Here is a 23,538-nt window from a genome sequence, read left to right on the forward strand (position 1 = left end):
CAAAAATAGCTATGTTTTATAATTCTACTTTAGTTCAAGTTTTAGGGTTAACAAAAGTTTACAAAAGGTTATTTTAGGAAATACATCAATGCTTATTCATGAGGTTTATTTAATTCAAACTCAAACTCAAATTCCTTTATTCAATATAGAAGCATTACACTTACTTATTGATAGTCAAATTAAACTCTACCACCGGTTCGGAAAAGAAAATACCCTGACCTGAGAAGAACCGGCGTAAGAAACTCAGCGGGTCTTTTTCATTTGATTATTTACACAATTTAATATAAACAGAAATAGCCAGGAGGGGATCGTTTCATTCCCAAGGTGAGGTATCAGTCATAAATTCTCTAATTGTATAATAACCTTTCGCACAGAAGCGTTCCTTAACATTTTTTTTTAATTTGGCAACAGAGGCATTTGGCATTTGGACGCTTTCTGGGATCCTGTTGTAAAAACGTATATATTGTCCCACAAAGGAGTTACTGACTCTATGCAGTCGAGTAACAGGAGTGATAAGTTTGTGTTTGTTCCTTGTACCAATGCTTTGAATATCACATTTTCTCATAAAATCATTAATATTTTTCCGTTGAACTTTGACAGCTGATTGCGGCCATGTTGTTTGAGTGACAGCTGTCAAATGCAGTGTGTTACATTCATTCCGTCCTCCCAAACCACCATGGCAGGTTACAGTGTCGAGCAGCACGTGCAAATCATAAAATTGTTTTATGAAAATGGGTCTTCAGTTCGAGCAACGTTCCGCGCACATCGCCCGTTTTACGGTCGCGATGATCGTCCTGCCGAGTCGACTATCCGTCGATTGGTGGACAAATTCGAGTCAACCGGGTCAGTTAACAATCAGCCGGTTCCCGTGCGTCAACGTAACGCGAGATCTGCCGAGAATATCGCCGCTGTGCGCCGCGACAGTGTCCTCGAAAACCCGCGGCAGTCAATTCCGCGTCGCGCACAGAAGCAAAATGTTAAGAAGCAACAAATGAAAAAATGAAAATACATAATTATATGTCGACTCCCTTTACTTAACATTTCAAAAATTATCAAAGCTGACTTTTCGTATTTTGCCGTTTGGAATCAGTAAAAGTACCACAAAAAAATTACAGTTTCATTATTTTGGGGGTGCCGGTTAAATGCCCCGTGTGTCTTTATTGTAAGCACCGTAGTTTGCATCCGTTACTATAGGTGGCCATTTAGGATTTTTAATTAGATAGGGTACGACTTGTCCGTTGAAGCAGGTATCAAAATGAATATGACAATTTACAATATTATGTCTCTTTCAATTTCGGCAACGCGCATACAGATCCTCGTCGGATATATTATCATACAACTGTCAAAACTCCAACGTCAAACTATCAAGTTTTGAGTTTTTGGTTGACAGTTAAGCTGATAAGAATAATAAAAGAGTATATTTAGCACATATTGAGGAAAACTTAAATGAATAATGGAAACATGACTTATCTTATAGATATTTATCCAATGTTGTGTTAGAATAACCAATATGGCTGTGTACGCGGCTCACTTAACGCGAACTTTACAAGGCACCCCATCAGTGTTCCAAGTAGTTGCTCAGGAGGCCCTTGGAGGAACAGTTAAACCAGCTTTACGGAAACTAGTGGAGGTTAAATTAAAATAGTATCATTACTTATAAGCTTATAATAATCGTTTCGTAATTTTCTATAATATAAATGCAATCCTTAATCCAAACAAGAATAGTAAAAGACTTTCTCAAAAATTAAAACAAAACTCAAAAGTCTCTGTTAATATGGCTATGTAGAATTGAATTACCCAATTTTAATTTGTCTTGTCAAAGTCGCTTAAACAAATAATTGTAAAGTATACCCATCAATTGAGTATTTAAACACTTCAATTATGTGTAGGGCAAACTACCAAAAAAATACCTAAGAAAAGGCAGATTGGGGGACATAAATTTTACGTAATATTTATTTATTTTTGTAGTATGTGGCGGCTGTGTATCCAAATAAATGTGGGTGGTGTGAGAGATGGTATGATGAGCTATACTTGTTATTGGACTGCACCCTGCAATACCACTACCTCAAACATTATGGTAAGAATATAACTACTTTTAATTAAACTTTCATGGGTATATTTTTATTATAAGTGAAAGTGAAATTCAGACTGAATTATATTCTTTTACACAGTGAAGCTTCAGTAGAAACCAGTGACTATAGATAAATCAACTCACAAGACACTAAAGATATAGATCTATTTTTACTGAAATTAGAATCATAAACTTGTAATATGTAATAATGAATTTAAAAGCTATAACATTACTAGAATAATCAATCAATTTTGTACTAACATATAATATTAAATAATATCTAATGATTTTATGGGAGCAAGAAAAAGATGTATATATTTTTGTTTGCAAAAGTTCTTATTTTGAATTAAAAATACTCTCAATTCCAATCTTATATTTGTTTATTTTACTGTGAGAGCTCCTACACTGAATAAGTTTACCAGCCTTAATACCTTGAAACCAATATTAAACAGTAATTTATGCCCAACATATCTATAGGTCTGTATATATGATAGTTCCTGGTTGGTTATTAATGTTCCAATTCTATAACCTAATGCTGTGTCAACTAACAACAGAAATTCTTAGTGGTATTTTGTATTGCATGTTGCACACTTAAGATTATCTTTAATAATAATATATAAGTAATCCTAAAGTGTGAGCCGAGATGGCCCAGTGGATAGAACATGTGCATCTTAACGGATGATTTCGGGTTTAAACCCAGGCAAGCACCACTGCATTTCATGTGCCTTATTTGTGTTTATAATTCATCTTGTGCTCGGCGGTGAAGGAAAACATAGTGAGGAAACCGGCATGTGTCTAATTTCAACGAAATTCTGCCACATGTGTATTTCACCAACCCGCATTGGAGCAGTGTGGTGGAATATGCTCCAAACCTTCTCCTCAAAGGGAGAGGAGAAATTTACAGGCTGCTAATGTAATGTAATGTAAAGTGTAACCCAAGAACACCCAAGAATCCAAACACATATAGAAGTTGGTAATGGTTTTAGTTGCATGCCTATTGCCCACCCTTTATAAAAAAAACCAAAGCTACTCAGCTTTTTGACTTCTAAAAATTGATTTTCTTTTATTTACAGCTGCATCATTCTCAGAATGCTTCTATGGTTTGTTCCGAGTGCCAATATCCCCCAGCACTGAGTTCAGTTCAGGACCTCGACTACCCCAGAACCTCGAGCGAGGGTCACTAGCACTGCTCGTGCTGGTGCCATATATCCGGGAGAAAGTTGAGAAGATTGTGGATAAGTGGAGAGAAGATTTGGAAGATGGAAGATTGGGTAAGGTGGGTTTTGTATTTAATTTCATTATTTTTTTTTCTTTAAATGCCCACCACTCGCATGAGTTACCCCGAAGGCAGCAGTTGTGGCTACACACATTCAAGCTCCTGAAGAACTTAGTTTAGAGTGGGATACACACACCAGACTGAATACGGTCGGTCGGCGTTCTATATACACCTCGACAACAAAACATACCTTGAGAATGAAACGATCAGCTCCGGGCCAATTAAAGTACAAATATGCATATTTGCATTGTAAACAAACCTGGACCTTTCTATTTTTATATAAAAAACATCAAGTTTTCCTTCGCCACTTCTTCTCGAGTCTGAGGTGCATCAATCGGAACCGGTAGTATATATTTTTTTGGCAGTAAGTGAGAAGTATTGAACGAGGCTTTTTAGTTCTGACTTGACCATTCGAGATAGGGACGCAAGTCTGCCGAGTGGTGCATTTAAAACGTATGCCACTCCCTCTAGAGCAGAGCCGACGGCGCCCGCAGAGCCGCCGTCCGCGTGTGGAGCGCCGTGCACTTCGCGAGCGCGGCGGGCCGGCTGGCGCTGCTGGCGCGCTACGTCAGCGGCCGCGCCCGCGCGCCGACGCCCGCGCTGCTGCTGCTCGGCCTCGCGCTGCGGGACGCGCCCGCCGACCCGCCCGACGACACCTGGGCCGACTTCTCCCGGGCCCTCTCGGCCGGCCACTTCGCGTGAGTCTGGCGCACTCGGCTGACGCTCTGTACTCGATACGTGTCGAATGAATTCAAATCGAAATATTCTTTATTCGAGTAGGCTCACAAGAGCTCTTTTGAATCGTCATGTTACGGTGTTGAATTAAACGTAAACGTTTGGAAATTCTACTGAGAAGAACCGACAACAAACTCAATAGTTACCCTTTTCAACCATTCCTATTACAGGGTATGTAAATAAAGTACAATTAAATAATCGCTAAAATCGTAATGTCCATGAGCGGTGGCAATCAATTTCCATCAAGTGCGCCTCCTGCCACCTGCACCATAGAAAAGACCTAAGTTGCAATTTCGGGCTATTTGATAGATATGGATGATACAAAACGAATAATATTTGAGAGTTACAACCAGTAACTAATCGAGCTTTTCATGAGCCATCGCGAGCCAATCGAGAGATGTATATATTTACACCAAATATGAAACCGATAACAGTGTGTTGAAAGTGTCCCTGGATATATAATGTGCGTCGCGTGGTGTCAGGGGCGCGGTGGTCACGTTCCCCATGCTGTGGCGCGCGTGCAGCGCCCTCGCGCAGCACGGGGCCTTCGCCGTGCAGCTGCTGCGCTGGTGGGACGCGCGCCGCCCGCTCGCACTCTCCCACCTGCCCGTGCCGCCGCCGCCGCAGGTACGAACCCACGCCTCCCCCCCCCCCCACACATGCACACACGCACACGCACGCTAACACACGCGCGCACATACTGTAAGTGACGTTGTCGTGCAGCGCGCGGAGGCCGCGGCGCCCAACGTGTGTCCGCTGTGCCGCCAGCGTTGGCGCGTGCCCGCCGTGCTGCCGGTCTCCGGGTGAGTCCTTATCTTTGCTAAAAGAATAGCAGTACTCTCGTGCTGGCAATATATGCTTGTAATATTTTTTTCTGTAATTGCATCACCCTGAGTGGTCAATAAAATGAGTTCTCCACCTTTTCATTGGAAGAGAATAAACAGTTAAAGTAACAAACGTGGAGATGAGATGAGGAACTACAATGAGACTGGTCGACCGCACCGACTGCTGTTAAACGGTTACACGACACATCAGCACTACGTAGCCGACCTCGGGATCTGAGTTATCATACTAAACAAAAAATATACAAAACAGCTATAAGTATAATTTTGGTGCAGTACTCGACCCCCAAATCGAGAGATGGTTTTTATAACCGAAATCTCCATACGACGTTTAGGTTTATTCTTTAAAGTGAAAGGGATAAAGTAGGGATGAATAGGAACACCCCCTCCTAAGACTGAGACCTCTCGGGGCCCGGTCCGGGAGTGCGCGGGCTCCGAGAGGTCTCAGGTGCGGCGCCCGCAGCTACGTGTTCTGCTACGCGTGCGCGCGGCGGCACGTGCGCGCGGCGGGCGCGTGCCCCGTGACGCGCGCGCCCGCCGCGCCCGCCGACCTGCGCCGCCTCTACGTCGCCGCGTAGGCGCACGGCGCATTCGAGCGGAAACTTTCATCCAGAAAATCGACTGACTCTATTGACGTGAACTAAAATCGCTCTGTGAGTCTTCTCTCCGAATCGTCGGCGAGATGTAAGAGACTAGTGATGCCATCTAGTGATAATTTGGCACGACTGAGCCATCAAACTAAGAATTTAATTGAACTTTTCAAATAATAAAAAAATAGATTTTGTAATTAAAATATGTACCAAAGTAATCAATCCTTATTTCCAAAGTGTGCAAAAGTTCAGCTGGATCGGATGAGATAAAATTCAGCTACAAGATTTGACACGAATATAAAACTAGAAACGATAATTAAACGTATATTTTTTTATTTATTATATCTCAGATTATAAAAAAGATGGATGGATGGAGCGCGCAGAACATAAAGGGAAACAACAAAACCGAATAAATTAATACGTCAAATGCTGTCAATGTCAATTTTATTATTAACTTGATTGATTGGATTTTAGTATTAACCAGCATTGCATAACTATCGATAGTTGACCTCGAAAACTATTACTAGTAGTGTCGTAGTATCGTTTTGATCGATACTGTAACACCTTAACTATCGACAGCGGACTATCGATATGCAACGTTAGTATTATCAATACGTGTCTTTTTGCAGTGCTGGGGATATTTCTTATGCTCTTTTAATTGTGTATTTGCCTTTGTTGCTTAGTTACAATGTTCCACGCGCTCCAACTACTCATTGTTGTATAATCAATGTTTTATAAAAATATAAGGTGTATATGCCTTCGAAGCTTTATTTATACAAACCTACTGTTATATTAACACAAAATTCCTGGTCATTGACTTTAAAAACTTTCATAGATTCATTTAGTTATATAATAAAAGGTGACAGATTTTTTTTTATGTAAATATTTTATTATATTAAAATATAATTTACACATGTCTGTAAATATGTTTATTTATATTTCGGGGTATTTATGGAAAAGACGAACTAAAAATATAATGTGTTCCAAGAGGGCTGTGGTCTTGAATGTTTAATGGTTTATAAATGTTGTTATTAAACATGTTAAAATAAAACAATTCTTTTATTTTTATTCATATATTCCATTACACTTTAATATAAAAAATGTACCGGTGTACCAACAACACGTGTGTGATTATAAATTACAAAATATTGCAATATAATAGAACAGAGAAATTGTTCAATTAAAGTAAAAACATTATATATTATGTACGTTTACGTTTTAATTTTTCTATGTACATTAAAAGCAGTCTAAGTTTGCCGGTGTGAAGTTAGCCACAGTCGCGCATGTTGAACAACGAAAAATAAGTGCACTCGTGACTAGTATTGGTCTGGTGTCCGTTTGACTCAGATACGATTCGCCTGCCGCGTTAGGATTCGCGATGTTTCATCTAAAACCGATCTCCTTTCAGTGGTTGTTGATTAAGAGATATTTAGTTTAAATTTGATTTATCTCTTATCGTTGATTTGACATTCGAAAGAAGTAGACAGCACTTTAACTATTCACCCGCTCAACAACAGTTTGGGTAAAGCCACTAAATAAAGCTAAAGTGTACTTACGAAACAGACGGATTTTGCCAGTTATTTGAAATAGAAGAATTTTGGTAAAAGATCCGAAGTTATTTATGAAGTAAGTAAACTAATCGTGATTATCGAAAGTTATCGTGACGGGAGTTTTAATTTTTATTGTAAATGTGTGAACGATTATTATTATGATTTATTGTATTATTATATTTACATGAATTGAAATGAAAACATGAATACGATTACTACAGTGTGGTATCAGAAGCGTCTGTACAACAAGCAACGCTTTCGCCTTTGAATTGTGTAATATAAAACCTTACAAATATTCAACATCGTTAGCCAAAACCCCGCACAAGTAATGGTGGGAGAGCTGCCTTCCATTCTCCGCCATCAGTACTACCCTAGGAGTCTTGCCTCTCAGCAGAATGGGCCTCGGAGGAGAGGTCGAATTAACCTCTGCGGGAGGAAGGTTTTCCAAATAGTGGGTCAGTTGTTCCCTGGTGTCGAAGCCTTTATCTCCATAGTAGAACTTGCCCTCCTCGATGTCCACCGTCTCCCAGGGCTTAGAGGTCTCAAAGTAACCGCTGTCGCCCTACAATTATAAAAATATACATTTTATCCTCTACGGTGTTACCACGAATGAGTGACATATAGCTCTAGATTGTCGATCTGCGAGCGTCAGTACGCGTGCGGGAAACAATGGGATCACCTCGAAGGCGGACACGGCGTAGTGGTGTCCGAGGCGCGCCGTGAGCACGGAGGCCAGCGCGCCGGCGCGCGTGACGAGCGGCGCGCCGCCCACGTAGCGGTTGGCCGACTCGAAGCTGGGCGCGCTGCGCCACTGCGCCAGCCGCCCGTCGCTCGACACCAGTAGGATGCGCTTGCTGCGGTTCAGGAACACCTGCGCCGCCGCAGTACAGGTAGCGTGTTCGTATTTTCGGTATGCATTCATTTGCTTATATAAAAAATTGAACGACGACGAAGCCGGTATGCTTCTAAGTTTCGAGTTCAAATAAAGTTTATAAGGAAAATTCAATGTTAATAAATATTATATATTCTGATATGGGCACTGGGACATTAATATCTTGCTCGGGCTTAACGACGCTTCAAACCTAGCCACAGCAATTTGAAGTATTGCTATTTGACGGTAAAATAATAATTGATGATGGATGACGTTAGACATTTTCGTCCCCATGTAATTCGCCTATAATTGAACTTGTGTTATATGGGGCTATGTCATGTGTCTGTACCTTCTCGGCGGTGTTTTCGTCGAGGCGCACGAAGGCGAGGTCGTCGAGCGGCGCGAGCAGGTCCGGTGTGAACACGTCGCAATAGTGGTGCGTGTTCCGCGACATCTGCTCTACCTGTGCACGTTTGTTGCTCATTACGATACAAGGTCCTAACGACGGTCATGACGTTAATGTTTAGACTTCGGCTACGGATACGGATTTCGGCTACGGCTTCACTTTGATTGTTACTATCAATCCCTCTCGTTTCTATTATCGGGAAGCCGTCAGCCGCGTCTGTTTGTATTTTGTGCCAATTTCGGAGCGGGTCATGTTTACTTTTATTTTTACTGATAGAGATGGTAGTTGTACAAAAAGTCTAGATATATTACCGTTGCTGAATCATTATTAAAAAACAATGTGGAAGAATGTAATATTAGTTTTAAATTTAATACAGTAAGTGTAAGTGATGTAATAAGTTTCTTCAGATCACTAGATATTAAGAAAACGGCCAATCTGTGGGGGATCTCTGTTAAGGTAGTCAATTCAATAATTGATGTAATCGCACCCTACCTTGTCACTATATTTAATAAGTGTGTCCTTAGTGGCGTGTTTCCTGACCTCATGAAACATAGTAGAGTATTACCAATATTTATGTCAGGTAGTACATCAGACCCCAACAACTATAGGCCCATCTCTGTACTACCAACTCTTAGCAAGATCTTTGAAAAGTTATTACTAAATCAAATGCTAGTACATTTTACCAATAACAAGTTGCTACACAAGAAACAATTTGGATTTACAAGGGGTCGCTCGACAACTGACGCTGGTGTTGAGTTCGTTAAAAATATTTTCAAGGCCTGGGAGGAGTCACAGGATGCCTTAAGGATATTTTGTGATTTATCTAAGGCCTTTGATTGTGTGCAACACGAAACTTTGGTCAGGAAGCTACGTCATTATGGAATTAGGGACACTGCACTCAGTCTTCTGATTTCGTATCTGAGCAATAGGATTCAGAGGGTTGATGTAAATGGAAAGAGATCTCCCGGGTCTCCAGTTACTGTGGGGGTTTCTCAAGGATCAATTCTTGGACTATTTCTCTTCCTTGTTTATATAAATGACCTGCCACATCTCCTAGGTGATAAACTCGAGATAGTATTGTTTGCTGATGATACTTCTTTAATTTTTAAAATGAAAAGACGTCTTTCAATATATGACGATCTGAACAATGCTCTCTCTGAAATAGTAAATTGGTTTAGTGTTAATAATTTAATGTTAAATAGTAAGAAGACAAAATGTATTAAATTCACTACTCCCAATGTAAGATGTACGAAACGAGTGTACTTTTAAACGGGGAAGCATTAGATGTTTTAGAATCAACAGAGTTCCTTGGTATGACAATAGACTCTAAGCTCCAACGGGGCCCCCATATAAATAAATTGGCGAATAGACTCAGCTCTGCAGCCTATGCGGTAAAAAAAAATAGACTTGACTGATGTGGATACGGCTCGCCTTGTGTATTTCAGTTATTTCCACAGTATAATGTCGTATGGTATCCTACTCTGGGGTAATGCAGCTGACATTAATACCATTTTTGTACTGCAGAAGAAGGCTATTCGTGCAATTTATAACCTGGGCCCAAAAGATTCGTTAAGAGGTCAATTTAAAGAAATTAAAATAATGACTGTCGCTTCTCAATTTGTTTTTGATAATGTTATGTATGTACGCAAAACATAAATGATTTTCCCAGAAATTGTGACGTACATTCTATTAACACTAGGAACAAGAATAAACTTGTTACTCTAAGTACCCGATTACACAGGGTTAATAACTCTTTTTTGGAGCAATGTATACGTTTTTACAACAGGATCCCAGAAAACGTTCAAAATTATTCAATTATAAAATTCAAAAGAATCCTTAAAGGGTGTTTGTGTGCTAAAGGATATTACAACACTAATGACTTTTTAGTTGACTGCACACCTTGGAAATGAAATGATCGCCTTCAGGCTGTTTCAAATAACTAAAATATAATTATTATTGTACATGCAAAATGAAAAAAAAAATATATCCCGCTGAGTTTCTTTCGCCGGTTCTTCTCAGGTCCGAGGGGTTAAATTCCGAACCGGTGGTAGATTTTTGACTATCAATAAGTAAGTGTAAACACTTCTATATTGAATAAAGATTTTTGACTGTGACTATATAAGTAGAGAATGTTTTGTTGCTCCACCCCCCCCTCCGCCTCATACATAACTGAAAATAAATTCTTACGCCGGTCGCCGATACTGACCTGTTCTGGCGTGGCACAGTGAATAGGAAGTACAGAGCCGAAGCTAGCAAACTTCTTGCCATCTCGCTCATGCAGATCAGCAGGTATGTGCATTTCTTCCACCAATCCCTTGTACACCTCGTTTAGAACTGTCCTTTTCGTCATCGTACTCCTCTGAAATAAAAAGAAAACTTTGTAAAAATTTTCATACAAGTAAAGTGAAGTCGTAAAGTTTTAATTTAATCGAGCCGAGAACTGTGGTTAGAAGAAACGCAATTTTTATAAAGTCAAATATGAATATTAAAAAGATACTTTACTTAGATAAAGTATATCTCGTTCGCTCTTTACCCTCACCCTAGGAAACATTGTATTCCGTAATATTATTATTATTATGTATATTGTGCAGTGGAGGATTTACACATTTTCCAGATACTGCTGAATTTTCCAAGCCCCAATTTTATTCGTTTATGTTAGTATAAAATTTGACATTACGTAATAAAGCCTAAATTGTATATCTTCATGGAATTATCGTCAAGATCTTCTTATCTTATATATATAGTACATATATAATATATATATTAAATATGTACTTAGGTAAACATTGATATGATATTGTTTCATTATCAAAAATTTCTCGCGTCCCGATAAAACCAAACAAATTACCTTTTAAATTATGATAAATACAAATTACAATGATTACTGGAGAATATTAGACTCGGCGAGTAGTTAGGGCCTCAGGGCGTGACTTTTTAAATAAATTATATACGCGTCTAAATCTTTTATACCAAAATGAGTTATTGTATTTGCAAGTATTCACGTAACATTCATCTAATTAAGTTATTTATACAGTCACTGATGGTCCTTAAACGTTCCGGGTTTAGTCTGCAACCGTCCATCGGCGTGCAAAAGATAGCACGCGAATCGTATATAGTAACCGTCATGAGAAGCTATAAATTTTGTAAACAAGTGTTCAGGAGTTCACAACATTTGGACCAACAAAAAAAATGAATTTGTTTAAGATTTAATAAATTATTAATTAACATATATTATTTAAGAATAATTATTCGTTTTTTTCATGGCGAATCTATTTCCTTAGATGTACTGGCTACTGGCTCCATTATACGTAATAACAAATAAAATTAACGCAACAATTACAACAACAATAAAAAAATGATAACGAAACAATAACAAAATTAACAATAACAACCAGATCCGCGATATATGCAAAGCAATGAAACAAACTCGTACGCATTCGAAACTCGAATGACGCGTTTATTTCAAAATGGCGTCCCGATAATTTACAATCCCTGCGACGGACGCGTTCCGGTACCAAAAAACACAAACGATAGCGCTTTGCGTCGTTAAAATATGATCCGACTAAATTAAATAGGTTGTTACTTTCATATAACCCGTCTATATTTCATGTCGATTGAATATGGTCAATTTATTATTATCTCGCAGTATAAAATGTTTACTTAGTAACAGATGTTTGTTTACATAATTTATAGCTTCTCATGACGGGTACTATAGTATAATTATTTACAAAAATTAAATAGGCATTACAGTGTGCGACGCACGCTGTGTATAAGCTACCTTATAATATAATTTTATACATATACTTATACTAAATCAACACCGATAAACTTACCAATTTATGTTTGGATTTTTTTATATGATACTTCAGAGTCAAATGTATTATTTAATAGAGCAGCATCTACCCTCTTGCACACGCCCAACACGACAGTTCCAGGCTTATTTTTTCTATAACATTTTTATGGATTTTTTTTAAGATAACCCATTTATCAAAAGGCAAAATATCTGTCTTAAAAACAACATAGAAATATAAATACAATCTTACTTACAGCTGCGAGAATATTTATGTAACGATGTCTTTAACACACAATCAACAGAGGCACTGATGAGGATTAAAGACTACGAATTATTGTGCAGATAACGTCTTGCGATATCAGTTTTTGACTCAATGTCTTAATTTCATTAAAGCAACGTTAACGATTTCAGTGTGATCCAAACGTCGATCACCACGCGATCACCCAATAAAATATCCAGCCACCACGGCGTGCGAAGTAGATGGATGCTTACACAGACACACACCGCGTACAAGATATTTTCAATTTCGCGCACAATATGTATTTAATCCTTTTATAAGATATAAGGGGAAGAAGAAATATTTAGGTTTTAATATTTATTTTATTGCTGTACTTAGTAAAGATCAGCAGGTTCTGTCTGAATGATATTATGCTCATATTTTAAAAATCCACGATACATTAAAGCTAATAACGTCGGGTTATTTCTTTTAAATTAGACTTTTAGTATTAAATTTAGTCGCACGAATCTACAATACAATTATACTATTATTCTCAGGAGTTGGGATCCCTTGACATGATATAACACATAGTTTTTTAAAAACAATGACAAAGATTGAATATATAAAAGTAATTTAAATATTTCTTGTGACGTAATGACACAGATAAATATCTCGATAGGGGATTCCTGAACTATAGACAAGCTTTTTAATTTTATATGAAAATAATAACTTATTTAAACCAGTTTTAAATAAACGTCGTCAAGTATGATTATTTTCTTAAATTATATTATAAATATTTTATTACTAGGCTAGGCGTTCACAATTGTGTGTAGGTACGTTTTTAATGGGTATACACTATACATATCAGTGTATGTTACGAAGTTTGTTTTTCTTTTTTTATATAAAATATGTTTTCTTAAATTATATTATAAATATTTTATTACTAGGCTAGGCGTTCACAATTGTGTGTAGGTACGTTTTTAATGGGTATACACTATACATATCAGTGTATGTTACGAAGTTTGTTTTTCTTTTTTTATATAAAATATGTTTTCTTAAATTATATTATAAATATTTTATTACTAGGCTAGGCGTTCACAATTGTGTGTGTAGGTACGTTTTTAATGGGTATACACTATACATATCAGTGTATGTTACGAAGTTTGTTTTTCTTTTTTTATATAAAATATGTATATAACATAAGACTATACTTTAAATATATAACAAATAAAATAAGAATAAAATTAATAAGTATTATATTTATTAATTCGAATTATCATCTGTAATCACAATAGATTAAAATAATATCACGATCCGTGGCCGGAGCCAGTCTTGAGTTCTGCAGTCGTGCGGGTACGGTGGCACAGAGCGGAGCCGGTCGTGCGGGGTCGAGGTACAGCAGCTTGCCACCCGACCATCCGACAACCACGATATAGTGCCCACGATACGATCCACCCAGTATGCGTCTAAAAGGATAAACATTCTAATACTTAATTTCAGGTTTCTTCCTATATTATGGTAAAGAAATGGGTGTTATTTTAGGTCGGACTATATTATTTTCAGACCTGGTGATAATTGTTACTCTGACTTTATTTAACGTTGAATAAATTAATTTTAAATTTAACGATTTACCTAAACTCTGATGTAAGCTTGTTATGTTTACAAAGATCACAGGATAATAAAGCAGCATCCACGAGTACAATGGCGGGTCCCTTGCTAGTTACGTGAGATAATATATCTTTTGTAGAGAGAACAGCGTCAACAACCTTAATTCCATCAATGGACGCGTTGGCAAATCTTTTACATATTCGAACTGCTGTCTGGAACAAATGAATCGCATTAAGCTTACCCGGCTATTAATCTTGATTTTTGTTTAGGTGAAATGAAATGAAAAAAGGTAAATAAAGTAATTATTAAATTTGACTAACCTTACTTACAGTATTACTAAAAGTTCTAAGTGTTCGTTTATTAGGTAACTGACTTATTGTGTACATGCAATGCTCAATATTATATCTGAAAATTATGAATGCATTTATTTAAAAAACAGAATTGTTACAGCTCGTAGTGAAATAAAGATACCAGAGATTTCGTGAAATCCCTATGGACACATAACGTCACGAAATATGTCGAATATTCTTTTACGTCTTAATATATTCTAGCTTATTCTTTATTCTATTATATTCTATATTCTATCTTATTATTTATTCAAGTGGGCTCTTAAAAATACAATTAGAATCGTCATGCTTTGTCATGCTACCACAACTAATAATATATTTTTTTCCTTTTTATTTTAATAATAGCAGGAATACATGTACACTCTAGCCAAACGAATGTACTGTGTTGCTTTAAAGGTTTTGAATAATTTCGATAAATAAAATGAATGTAAAGAAATCACTCATATTGGTAAAACTTTTCTTATACAATGACTTCGCTTTACATTTAATGTGTACACTACTTACCTACTGGTTTTCAGTAGACAAAAACTAAATATTTACCTACTTCTCTAGATCAGTTGTAACGTTACCATGTTGTCATAGTTGATATAAATATTATTGATGTACCTAATTACATGCTTCGTTAAGACTAATCAAAATTAACGTTACAAAAAGGTAAAAATAAAGTAATAATCAAATAATAATAATTACCGTTTTAGTAAATGGCAGAGATCAATAGTACACGTAGTTTGTCCAAAACCCTCTTCTTCACATATTTTTGAAAAGTTTGTCAGAAAGTCGTTTCTGTCATCTTCAGGGAGTACCATGAGGACGCAAGTCACCCCACAATCCCAGTTGTATCGTTGTTGGATGTGAGGGATACTTTTTTGGATTAGCGTTAATTCTGCCAAACCGTGTTTTTTTATTTAGTTATATTTTGAAATGATGTTAAACAAAACAGCCTCAAATCAATTTTAATAATAAAATTTATTGTTTTTCTCAATTTTAACTACTTAGGTACAAAATTGCTCATAGCATCATGATATATTTTCTCAAACTTATTTTTACCGATGTATAATTGTTATGTGATCTCTATTATAATTACTAAAATTTACATTGTTTATGTAGTTGAAAATATGCACGCATACATACCTTTATTCACTGTGGCCATGGTGTATTCCTAACATTATTATAATGTAATGTTAAGCTTTTTTACATACTATCAACTTATCGCGCATGTTTATCAGTATTTTATCATACGTTATCTATCACTTAAATATAATAATATTTATTAAAAAGAATTTAAATAATATTATATATGATTCAAATAATAGACCTTATTCATTAATGTAATAAAACAATGTTAGACACATAATCGAGTCCCATTTGTATCCCGTTTTGACATAAAGGTAACTTTTCATTTTAATTTTATGTGTGCTCCACATTCGCGACCACTTGTGATAAGCATATGCGAATGTAGATTGTTTCGAAACAATTTTTTTTTTAAAACTGAACGCTACTCTCGTAAATAATTAGACGTTTGCATTGCAGAGGATGAAAATTGAAGCGGTGAAGAAATTAGAGTATCGAAAATACGGCGTAATACGTATACTAAAACAACTGATAAAAAAACTGATATTTGTAACTCCTTTACTTAAAACTGATATTTGACATTGACAGTTTGATGATATTTGGAAGATCCTTAGACCGTATGATATTATGTTCATATTATTTTGAATTTTTTAAAGTTCTGTTGAGCTAATTATCTCATGTACTGTAAGAATTAAGTACAATCTTATTTAAGTTAAAAGTATACAAAGACAATGGCATTACAAAGGAGACTTTTACAATTTATTAATATTACGAAACCATGTCAGAAGCTTTGCGGAGTACAGAGCTATAGCGCACAAGCGGCATCGCAAAGTGATAATGAAGAGAAACGAAAAACGCATTTTGGTTTTGAAACAGTTGATGAAGATGAAAAAACCAAAAAAGGTTACACAAATAATACACCCTTGCTCAAATTAGTATGAACATAGGTTCATCAACACCTATATAAGTTCATATGTTTTTGATCCTAAGAGTTAAACCTTGTCCTGTTTTGTTTAAAATAGCTCTATTTATTTCTCCATCCAGTTCACCAAGTATTTGAAACAGTAGCAGATAAATATGATACAATGAATGATATGATGTCGTTTGGCGTACATAGAGTATGGAAAGATATTTTTATGATGAGATTCGCTCCTACTCCTGGAACTAAACTTTTGGACATGGCCGGTGGTACAGGTATGTTGGTTTTAACATTCTTTATAATAATTTAAAACATTATTATTGATATTATATTATGTGATTAACTAGCCAGATTGAATACATTTAACATAGTATTCGTTTAATATAATCATATTATGTTAAAATTTTCAGGTGATATTACATTTAGGTATATAAATTATTTAAGAAATCAAGCAAACCCAGACACAGAGAAGCGTAGCAGTGTGACTGTTAGTGATATCAACCAGAGTATGCTAAATGTGGGAAAAGCTCGAGCTGAAAAGTAAATATTCTAAGATAGTATGAATTAGATATATTGTATTTAATTATGTAACTCTTTGAATGGCTTTTTGCTGTTTTAGAACCATTTAATTTTATTTGGTAATGTTTTTAAATATATATATATAATAGGAGAAAAAAATCTTTCTAGACAAGGCTATTTAAAAAATTCACCAGTGGATGTGGATTGGCTGTGTGCAGATGCAGAGCAGCTCCCTTTACCTGATGAGTGTTATAATGCATACACAATTGCATTTGGCATTAGGAATTGTACTCATATTGATAAGGTGAGATACGTGTACACTTTAAAACTTTTAAAATAATGTCTTTTTATATGAAGTGTATTTTATTGTGTACATTATTTTAATTAGAAGCTAATTAAATTTTTATCATAAAACTGAGGCAAACGCTGTCAACACCTGTATAATGTAATCAATTGTTTTATCAATATTTTCACAGGTATTGGAAGAGGCTTACCGAGTCTTGCAGCCCGGAGGACGTTTCATGTGTCTGGAGTTCAGTCAGCTACCTAATTCTACTATGCAATGGTGACTTTATTAACATGTTTGAATTTTAAGTATCTATGAATTGAAATGAAATTGTCTAACCTAAGTGACCTAACTTAATACCATTGATTAGAAAAAATCTTTTGATTTGAATTTAGTGTAATTTTAATGTTTATTTTTTTAATTTACTTGTTTTAATTTATATTTGTCAATTTAATATTTTGTTTTTATGTGCATAATTATCTTTAACATGAAATAACAGTGATGTTTAATGAAACATTTTAAAAAACATGATTGTTGACTAAACTTGGGTTAAAAAGTCGGAAGAACAATCCGAAGTGAATTACTAAAATGGAGTGGCCATTCAGGATGTACAGATAAATTCGCGTTTCCGAATATCCACTTGTGGATAAGGAACAAGCCAGTAGTTATATTGACATCTCAGTGTGCATTATGTACTAATAATGTATAATTGTGTTGACTCAGGGCACCAACTTTAGATTCAAATATGGATATCCAGTGATTTATATAGTATACAATACATTAATATTTATTAGAAATGTTATTTCTCTTTTGTTGATCACTATAATAATGCACCGATTGAAAATATTTAGATTAATTCTCAACCTTGTTTATATTTTAGGTTGTATGATCAATACTCATTTCAAATGATCCCAGTGATGGGACAGTTAGTGGCTGGTCAGTGGAAGCCCTATCAATACCTTGTTGAAAGTATACGCCAGTTCCCAGATCAGGTAAATGTTTTAGATATACTTTAGTTTTCACTTGCAGCATCGCCTGCATTTTAGAATGGGTGAGAGAATTAAATAGTCAGGTATAGAAGAATGTCCTTTCTTGGGGTTCAGGTTTATTCCATGCAATTCGGTTCAGTGGTCAACTGTGAAAAGGTACCAGACTACCAGAGTTACTTTCGTATTTATTATGTTAGTATTAAATGTTAATCCATTACAGTTACCCATATCATTTCTTTTCAGGAAAAATTCAAATTGATGATTGAAGAGGCTGGCTTCCGACAAGTAACTTATGAAAATTTAACTTTCGGAGTGTGTGCTATACATTCAGGATTTAAACTCTAGTGAATTAGTTCTATGTTAATAAGGATGAATAAAACAAATGATAATTTCCATTGAATTTATTAAAGTCCATCAAACTCTGTCGGTCTTTGGAATGCAGATCCAGTACCTAAATTACAATCGAACATTTACACTACAATATCGAATAATCGACACGATCGGTCGCATCAAATTAAAATACAACGCTTTAAATCTAATGTTTAATTTCACGTGGATAGACACTCGGAATAACAGGAATACATCGCCACTATCCTCTCGTTCGATCGCCACACTCATCCTCGATCACTCCAGTCGCTCCAACCACTACAACCAGTCGGGCACAGGCCGATACAAGCTCGACAAGCATGCTACGAATGACATCAACTGTTAGGTGAGACTAATGAGCAAAGCCAGAGCCCGTCGCCTCGCCGGCCTACGTCTAGTAACGCAGACATCGAGAAGCGGATAGTGTTAAGGGTATGTCAAACAAACATTAATTTTTCCGGTACGGAGCGTGCACTCGACGTAAGTTATTTGGCAAAAATTTCAAAATCATACCCTGAGAATCCGTACGTTCCGCGATCCCGGCGTCCGGCGACCGCGGGACGATCCGATCTGATCCGTTCGGTTCCGTTCCGATCCGGTCCGGTCCGGTCCGGTCCCTCCGATCCGAAAGTTTAAAGTGTAAAGCAAGAGAGGCAGATCCCGGACGTGCAGTCCTCAGTGAGTGCGCGCTCTAGCCCCCTACAGCCCCTACAGAACCCTCACTGCACAGTTCCACACCTCCAGCCAAGCACATCCATCGAGTCCAATCCACAGTGGATGAAACAAAAGAAAATTCTTTAATTACAACTGATCTCAACCGCTCGATATAAATCTATACATCTACGGGCGCGCTCCGACCCGCCGGATTCTCATAATATTATAAAATATTTAATCGTCATGTGTGGGTAAAATAAAACAAATATATAATATGAACATTTGTGACTACTTCATTAAATATAATATATTAATCTTCGATCGCCTGAAGCCGGCGGCTCGGAGCGAACGAAGGGCGCCCTCGCTTAAGTCAAATATATAACTAACAAGTTTCGACAATATTCGGTGTATACTCTCGAAATTGATACAATTCGTCACGATTACTAAGTTAGCTATTGGATGCCAATAGTCAGCTGGTGCGCTAGTGAGGGAGCGGAGCCTCGTCCGCCGTCGCCGCCGTCGCCGCGCCCGCTGTAGAACAACACCACCTTCAGTCACCCTCCACAACACAACACTCCCCATCTACACACCTCTCCCGTTAGCTCAGTGTCCGCTACTGTCCGGGCGGGAGGCGTTAATCGTTCCTATGATCTTATCGTTCGAGACCTCTCGACGAATCTCGTTATTCCAATGTCTTTTTCCTAGATGCGTGGCCGGTATGAAATTCGACATCGATACTTCATTATAAAAATTAAAGCTTTTTTTGGGTCACGATCGACCATTGATCCATTATAAAAAAAGTATCCAAAATATGTTTTACTTTTCAAAATTAATCTATAATCATTCAATATAAATCTGTCCGTAGGCCGCGCGGTACGGTCACGGTCCACTTAAATTCCAAACGATATTATATAAAGATTACATCGCTGATACTGTGTAATATTTTGTCCCGATCCGGCGTCAGTGTCCCTCTAGTGCGTACGATCCGATCCGAGAATCCAACGATAAAATATAGTCCAAGTTTCCTTATCCATGAAAGTAACTGTGAAAGTCTCGTAAAAAGTATTAGTAGCAACGGGACAAAATAATGTAATATAATGAAATAATCATAAAATAAATAAAACGTCCCCAGCGCCGGTCAGAGCTCGCGAGGCGAGGCGAGGCGAGGCGAGGCGTACCTGTGGGCGGCGGCGGCGGCTAGTAGGCGCGGCGCGGCGCGGGCGCGGGCGACGCGGAGCGCGAGCGCGAGTAGGAGCGCCGCACGGGCGAGTAGGTGGGCGAGCCGCGGCGCCGCGCGTACGACGGCGAGCGCGGCGAGTACGAGCGCGACCTGCGCACACGGGCTCGTGAGACTCGCGAGCGACTCGCCGGGCCGGGCGCCGCCGCGTCGCGCTGCACTCACCTGTCTCGGTCGCCGCCGCCGCCGCCGCCGCTGCCGTAGTCCTCCTTCACGCGAATGTATGACACCTCTCCCTGCGACCGATGACGATTTCGTTTAATGCTTAGCTCCGAACTATTTATTTATGTTCTGTTATATTACAATTGATAATACAATTGATATATACATTAGTTCCAAAAAAAATTTCTCTGATCTAAGTAGAGATCAATTTATACGCTATTCCAGCCATAAGATGAAAAGAGTCAAATAAACAACATTTGACAACACATCGACGCGGTATCATTGGTCGAGAGCTCGAATAATCTATGAAATTCACTATGAATTTGCGAAAACACTGATATATTAGCAAATCGCATGAAATACGTAAATCTAAGGTTCGTTTATCTTCTTTCCTACTTCCATTGGAATAGGTTATACCGTTATATATGTTTATGTTGTGAAGACAAATAAAAAGAAAAAGTAACTTACCTCGTGACTTCTAAAACGAGAGTCGTCAAGTTTTTTCACTGCATACTTCATGTCCTCGTGTCGCAGGAACTCGACGACGCCCGTGCCGTCCTTGAACGTGTCCGCGAAGCAGACGTCGCCCGCTTCACGCATGTGATCCTTTAGGTCCTGAAATTAGTTTTAAATACTGTCAGAATTATAGACTTACTATATTCTATTCTAGCCATAACAGGAGAAAAGTCAAATAAACAACATTTTACAGCAAATTGGCGCGATATCATTGGTGAGCTTGATTAATTATATTTCCTATAGATTTGGGAAAAAATGGCGTTTTGAACGTCGACGAAATTGTTATCGGAATTTTGGTACTCAAATTAAAGTAGAAGAACTAATTAAGTGTAATAGGGTATACAATGTTGTTAAAGAATTGTAGTGGTAGGAGTTTACATTTAAAAATGATCTTTATACGACATATAATTTTCAAATGTTAGAATCGGTAATTGTACATTATTATTTCAAACATTCATAAAAATGATTTGTAACACATGGTCACCTTGAAATCGATTTATGTAGAATGACCTAGAGATTAAACACACTGTAACTTGAAATATATAGTATCCAATTATACAATGTGACTTATCTACCTACGTTATAGTTTTGTACGTATCAAGTAAATTTTGTAGCAATTTTTGCAATTTCTATACAATAAGTCGGTATCGGTGACCACTCACCTGCCAGGAGCCCGAAGGTGGCAGGCCGGTGACGAGCACGCGGTACTCGGAGCGCCGGGCGGGCGGGCCTCGCGCTGCCGGTCGCGGGCCGAAGCGGTCCGGCTGCGAGCGGCCGCCGCGCGCGCCTCCGCCGCCGCCGCGCGGGAACTCTACGCGCAGCCGGTACCCGTCGTAGTCGTAGCCGTCGCGCGCGCGGACCGCGTCGTCGGCGTCACTACGAGTATACCACTACTCCGTCAATGGCAAAACAGTTCGTAGAATGTGGACGAAGATTCTTACGGTTTTCTACCTTCTCAACATTTTTCTATTTATTAATTCATCATAACTTGCAAACTTTGTTTCGATTACAAGCAGCAGTTAAAAATCATACAATTAAACAAATCTTCAAGTTTCGGTAATTTGATAACCTTATACACAATCAAAACTTATACTTAACACAATCAAAATATGTATTGAGAAATATTATTATCATTTATGTTCAGTATAGTAAATCAAAATCAAAATATTCTGTATTCAACTGGGCTCATAAAAACATTTTAATTGTTGTGTTATTGTTGAATTAACCATCACTACCACCTGTTTAGAAAGTACATTCTATCGAGAAGAACGAAACTCAGTAGTTACTCTTTTCCACCATCTTAATTATAGTGTATATCAATAAGCAACAATTATTTTTTTATATATCCCTAAGTGTCAATAAATACTAAGTCAATATCATAATTGACTGATTTTGAAGGAACACTTGCATGTCACTTATACCCAATTAGTTAACTAGTCATTCTTATTGCATATATTGAAATTTATAATTTAAAAAACAAATTAACTCATAGTGTTATAATGTACATCTACCTATAATAATAATTATTTAATTGAATGGCTTATTAATAATGTCAAATTACTAGTGTTTTATATATAATTCATAGAATTTGTTATTTATTTATTAATTATGAAAAGATAGAACAGTGAGATACTGCAGTGGACAGATATTTTCAGTCTAAGAAAATGACTAGGAAATTAAGTGAGCCAATGAGTACAAAATGATAAGATTCATTTCCAATTGTTTCATGGTCTATAATAGTAGTACATATGGTTTAACATAGTTGTTAAGCCATTGTTCATAAACAAAATAAGTCGTCTTATTGATTACGCACATATTTAATAAGATACTATATATACATAGTGTGTAAAATATATATTTAAATTTCAATATTAATACATTTTCAGTCGGCGAATGAAATTTTAGGAAATTTATTATTTGTTTTTGTTGCTCAACGTTATAGTAAATATTATATATAATAACAACGACAGAACTTGTAAAATGAACACAGATTAGTATTTATTTTTGTGCATTAAAATTATATTAGCGGTGAGCCTATATAATTACTGAGTAACATGCTCAATCATGGCGTTAAGGGATACGTATTACTACTAAGCACTTACCGAGGATCTTCAAATTCAACGAAAGCGAATGGTGGTCCCTTTCTGTTTTTCAAATCAACAAAAGTTACTTTGCCGAATTTGTAAAAAAGATCTTGGATATCCTTTGTCCTGATATCAGGGGGCAGATTACCAACGTATATTCTGCATTCATTTCTGCTACCACCACTACCTCCAGACATTTTGTGATTAATTGTTAAATATAAAACTACAAAATATAAAGGATTTATTGATTTTACTACTATATTTCAGGTACACACTATACTAACTAACTTGCTTACGAAATAACGAATGGTCGGCGGCCTTTTTAACAAATTAAATATGGCGACCGAGGTAAGTAGTTAAGTACGTAGACTTGGTTTTAGTTGGTGAAAAGCGTTGTAAGTTCGGATACTTGTATACTCTGTATTTTTA

The 23,538-nt window shown here is 37.0% G+C and overlaps 5 protein-coding genes across 6 annotated transcripts in view; 2 read left to right on the top strand and 3 right to left on the bottom strand.

The window, feature by feature from the left end:
- The first annotated feature begins 1,360 nt into the window (after window positions 1–1,360).
- Window positions 1,361–6,565, top strand: LOC113395231 (peroxisome assembly protein 12). 2 transcript variants are annotated; one of them, XM_064218292.1, is made up of 7 exons: window positions 1,361–1,630; window positions 1,969–2,077; window positions 3,145–3,342; window positions 3,819–4,045; window positions 4,565–4,709; window positions 4,806–4,885; window positions 5,388–6,565. In XM_064218292.1, the coding sequence occupies exons 1-7, from the start codon at window positions 1,511–1,513 to the stop codon at window positions 5,547–5,549; spliced, it is 1,041 nt and encodes a 346-aa protein (XP_064074362.1). In that variant the 5' UTR covers window positions 1,361–1,510; the 3' UTR covers window positions 5,550–6,565. The 2 variants fall into 2 exon arrangements, with proteins under 2 accessions (XP_064074362.1, XP_026488585.2); XM_026632800.2 differs by having other exon boundaries at window positions 3,145–3,347; window positions 5,388–6,563.
- Window positions 6,566–6,962: 397 nt separating this feature from the next.
- LOC113395234 (poxin-like) overlaps window positions 6,963–23,538 on the bottom strand; it is a 57,045-nt gene continuing 40,469 nt past the window's right edge. Inside the window, exons 2-5 of the mRNA XM_064218295.1 lie at window positions 10,548–10,700; window positions 8,285–8,398; window positions 7,744–7,935; window positions 6,963–7,626 (exon numbers count right to left, since the gene is read on the bottom strand). Of these exons, the coding sequence (XP_064074365.1) occupies window positions 7,351–7,626; window positions 7,744–7,935; window positions 8,285–8,398; window positions 10,548–10,691 (726 nt within the window). The 5' untranslated portion in view covers window positions 10,692–10,700 and the 3' untranslated portion in view covers window positions 6,963–7,350. The remainder of the gene's footprint in view (window positions 7,627–7,743; window positions 7,936–8,284; window positions 8,399–10,547; window positions 10,701–23,538) is intronic.
- LOC113395236 (protein GUCD1) lies at window positions 13,609–15,577 on the bottom strand. Its single transcript, XM_026632804.2, has 5 exons — window positions 15,438–15,577; window positions 14,997–15,189; window positions 14,280–14,364; window positions 13,984–14,171; window positions 13,609–13,817 (listed from the first exon to the last, which is right to left on the bottom strand). Exons 1-5 carry the CDS (start codon window positions 15,454–15,456, stop codon window positions 13,628–13,630), a joined length of 675 nt encoding a protein of 224 aa, XP_026488589.1. The 5' UTR covers window positions 15,457–15,577; the 3' UTR covers window positions 13,609–13,627.
- LOC113395232 (2-methoxy-6-polyprenyl-1,4-benzoquinol methylase, mitochondrial) lies at window positions 15,968–18,512 on the top strand. The gene is made up of 7 exons (XM_026632801.2): window positions 15,968–16,280; window positions 16,422–16,571; window positions 16,707–16,836; window positions 16,984–17,119; window positions 17,292–17,380; window positions 17,982–18,093; window positions 18,334–18,512. Exons 1-7 carry the CDS (start codon window positions 16,109–16,111, stop codon window positions 18,433–18,435), a joined length of 891 nt encoding a protein of 296 aa, XP_026488586.2. The 5' UTR covers window positions 15,968–16,108; the 3' UTR covers window positions 18,436–18,512.
- Window positions 18,477–23,488, bottom strand: Sf2 (Splicing factor 2). The gene is made up of 6 exons (XM_026632802.2): window positions 23,128–23,488; window positions 21,688–21,901; window positions 20,978–21,124; window positions 20,513–20,583; window positions 20,289–20,440; window positions 18,477–19,641 (listed from the first exon to the last, which is right to left on the bottom strand). The coding sequence occupies exons 1-5, from the start codon at window positions 23,304–23,306 to the stop codon at window positions 20,308–20,310; spliced, it is 744 nt and encodes a 247-aa protein (XP_026488587.1). The 5' UTR covers window positions 23,307–23,488; the 3' UTR covers window positions 18,477–19,641; window positions 20,289–20,307.

This window comes from Vanessa tameamea, chromosome 21, assembly GCF_037043105.1.
Source record: "Vanessa tameamea isolate UH-Manoa-2023 chromosome 21, ilVanTame1 primary haplotype, whole genome shotgun sequence".
Classification (NCBI taxonomy): Eukaryota; Metazoa; Arthropoda; class Insecta; order Lepidoptera; family Nymphalidae; genus Vanessa; species Vanessa tameamea.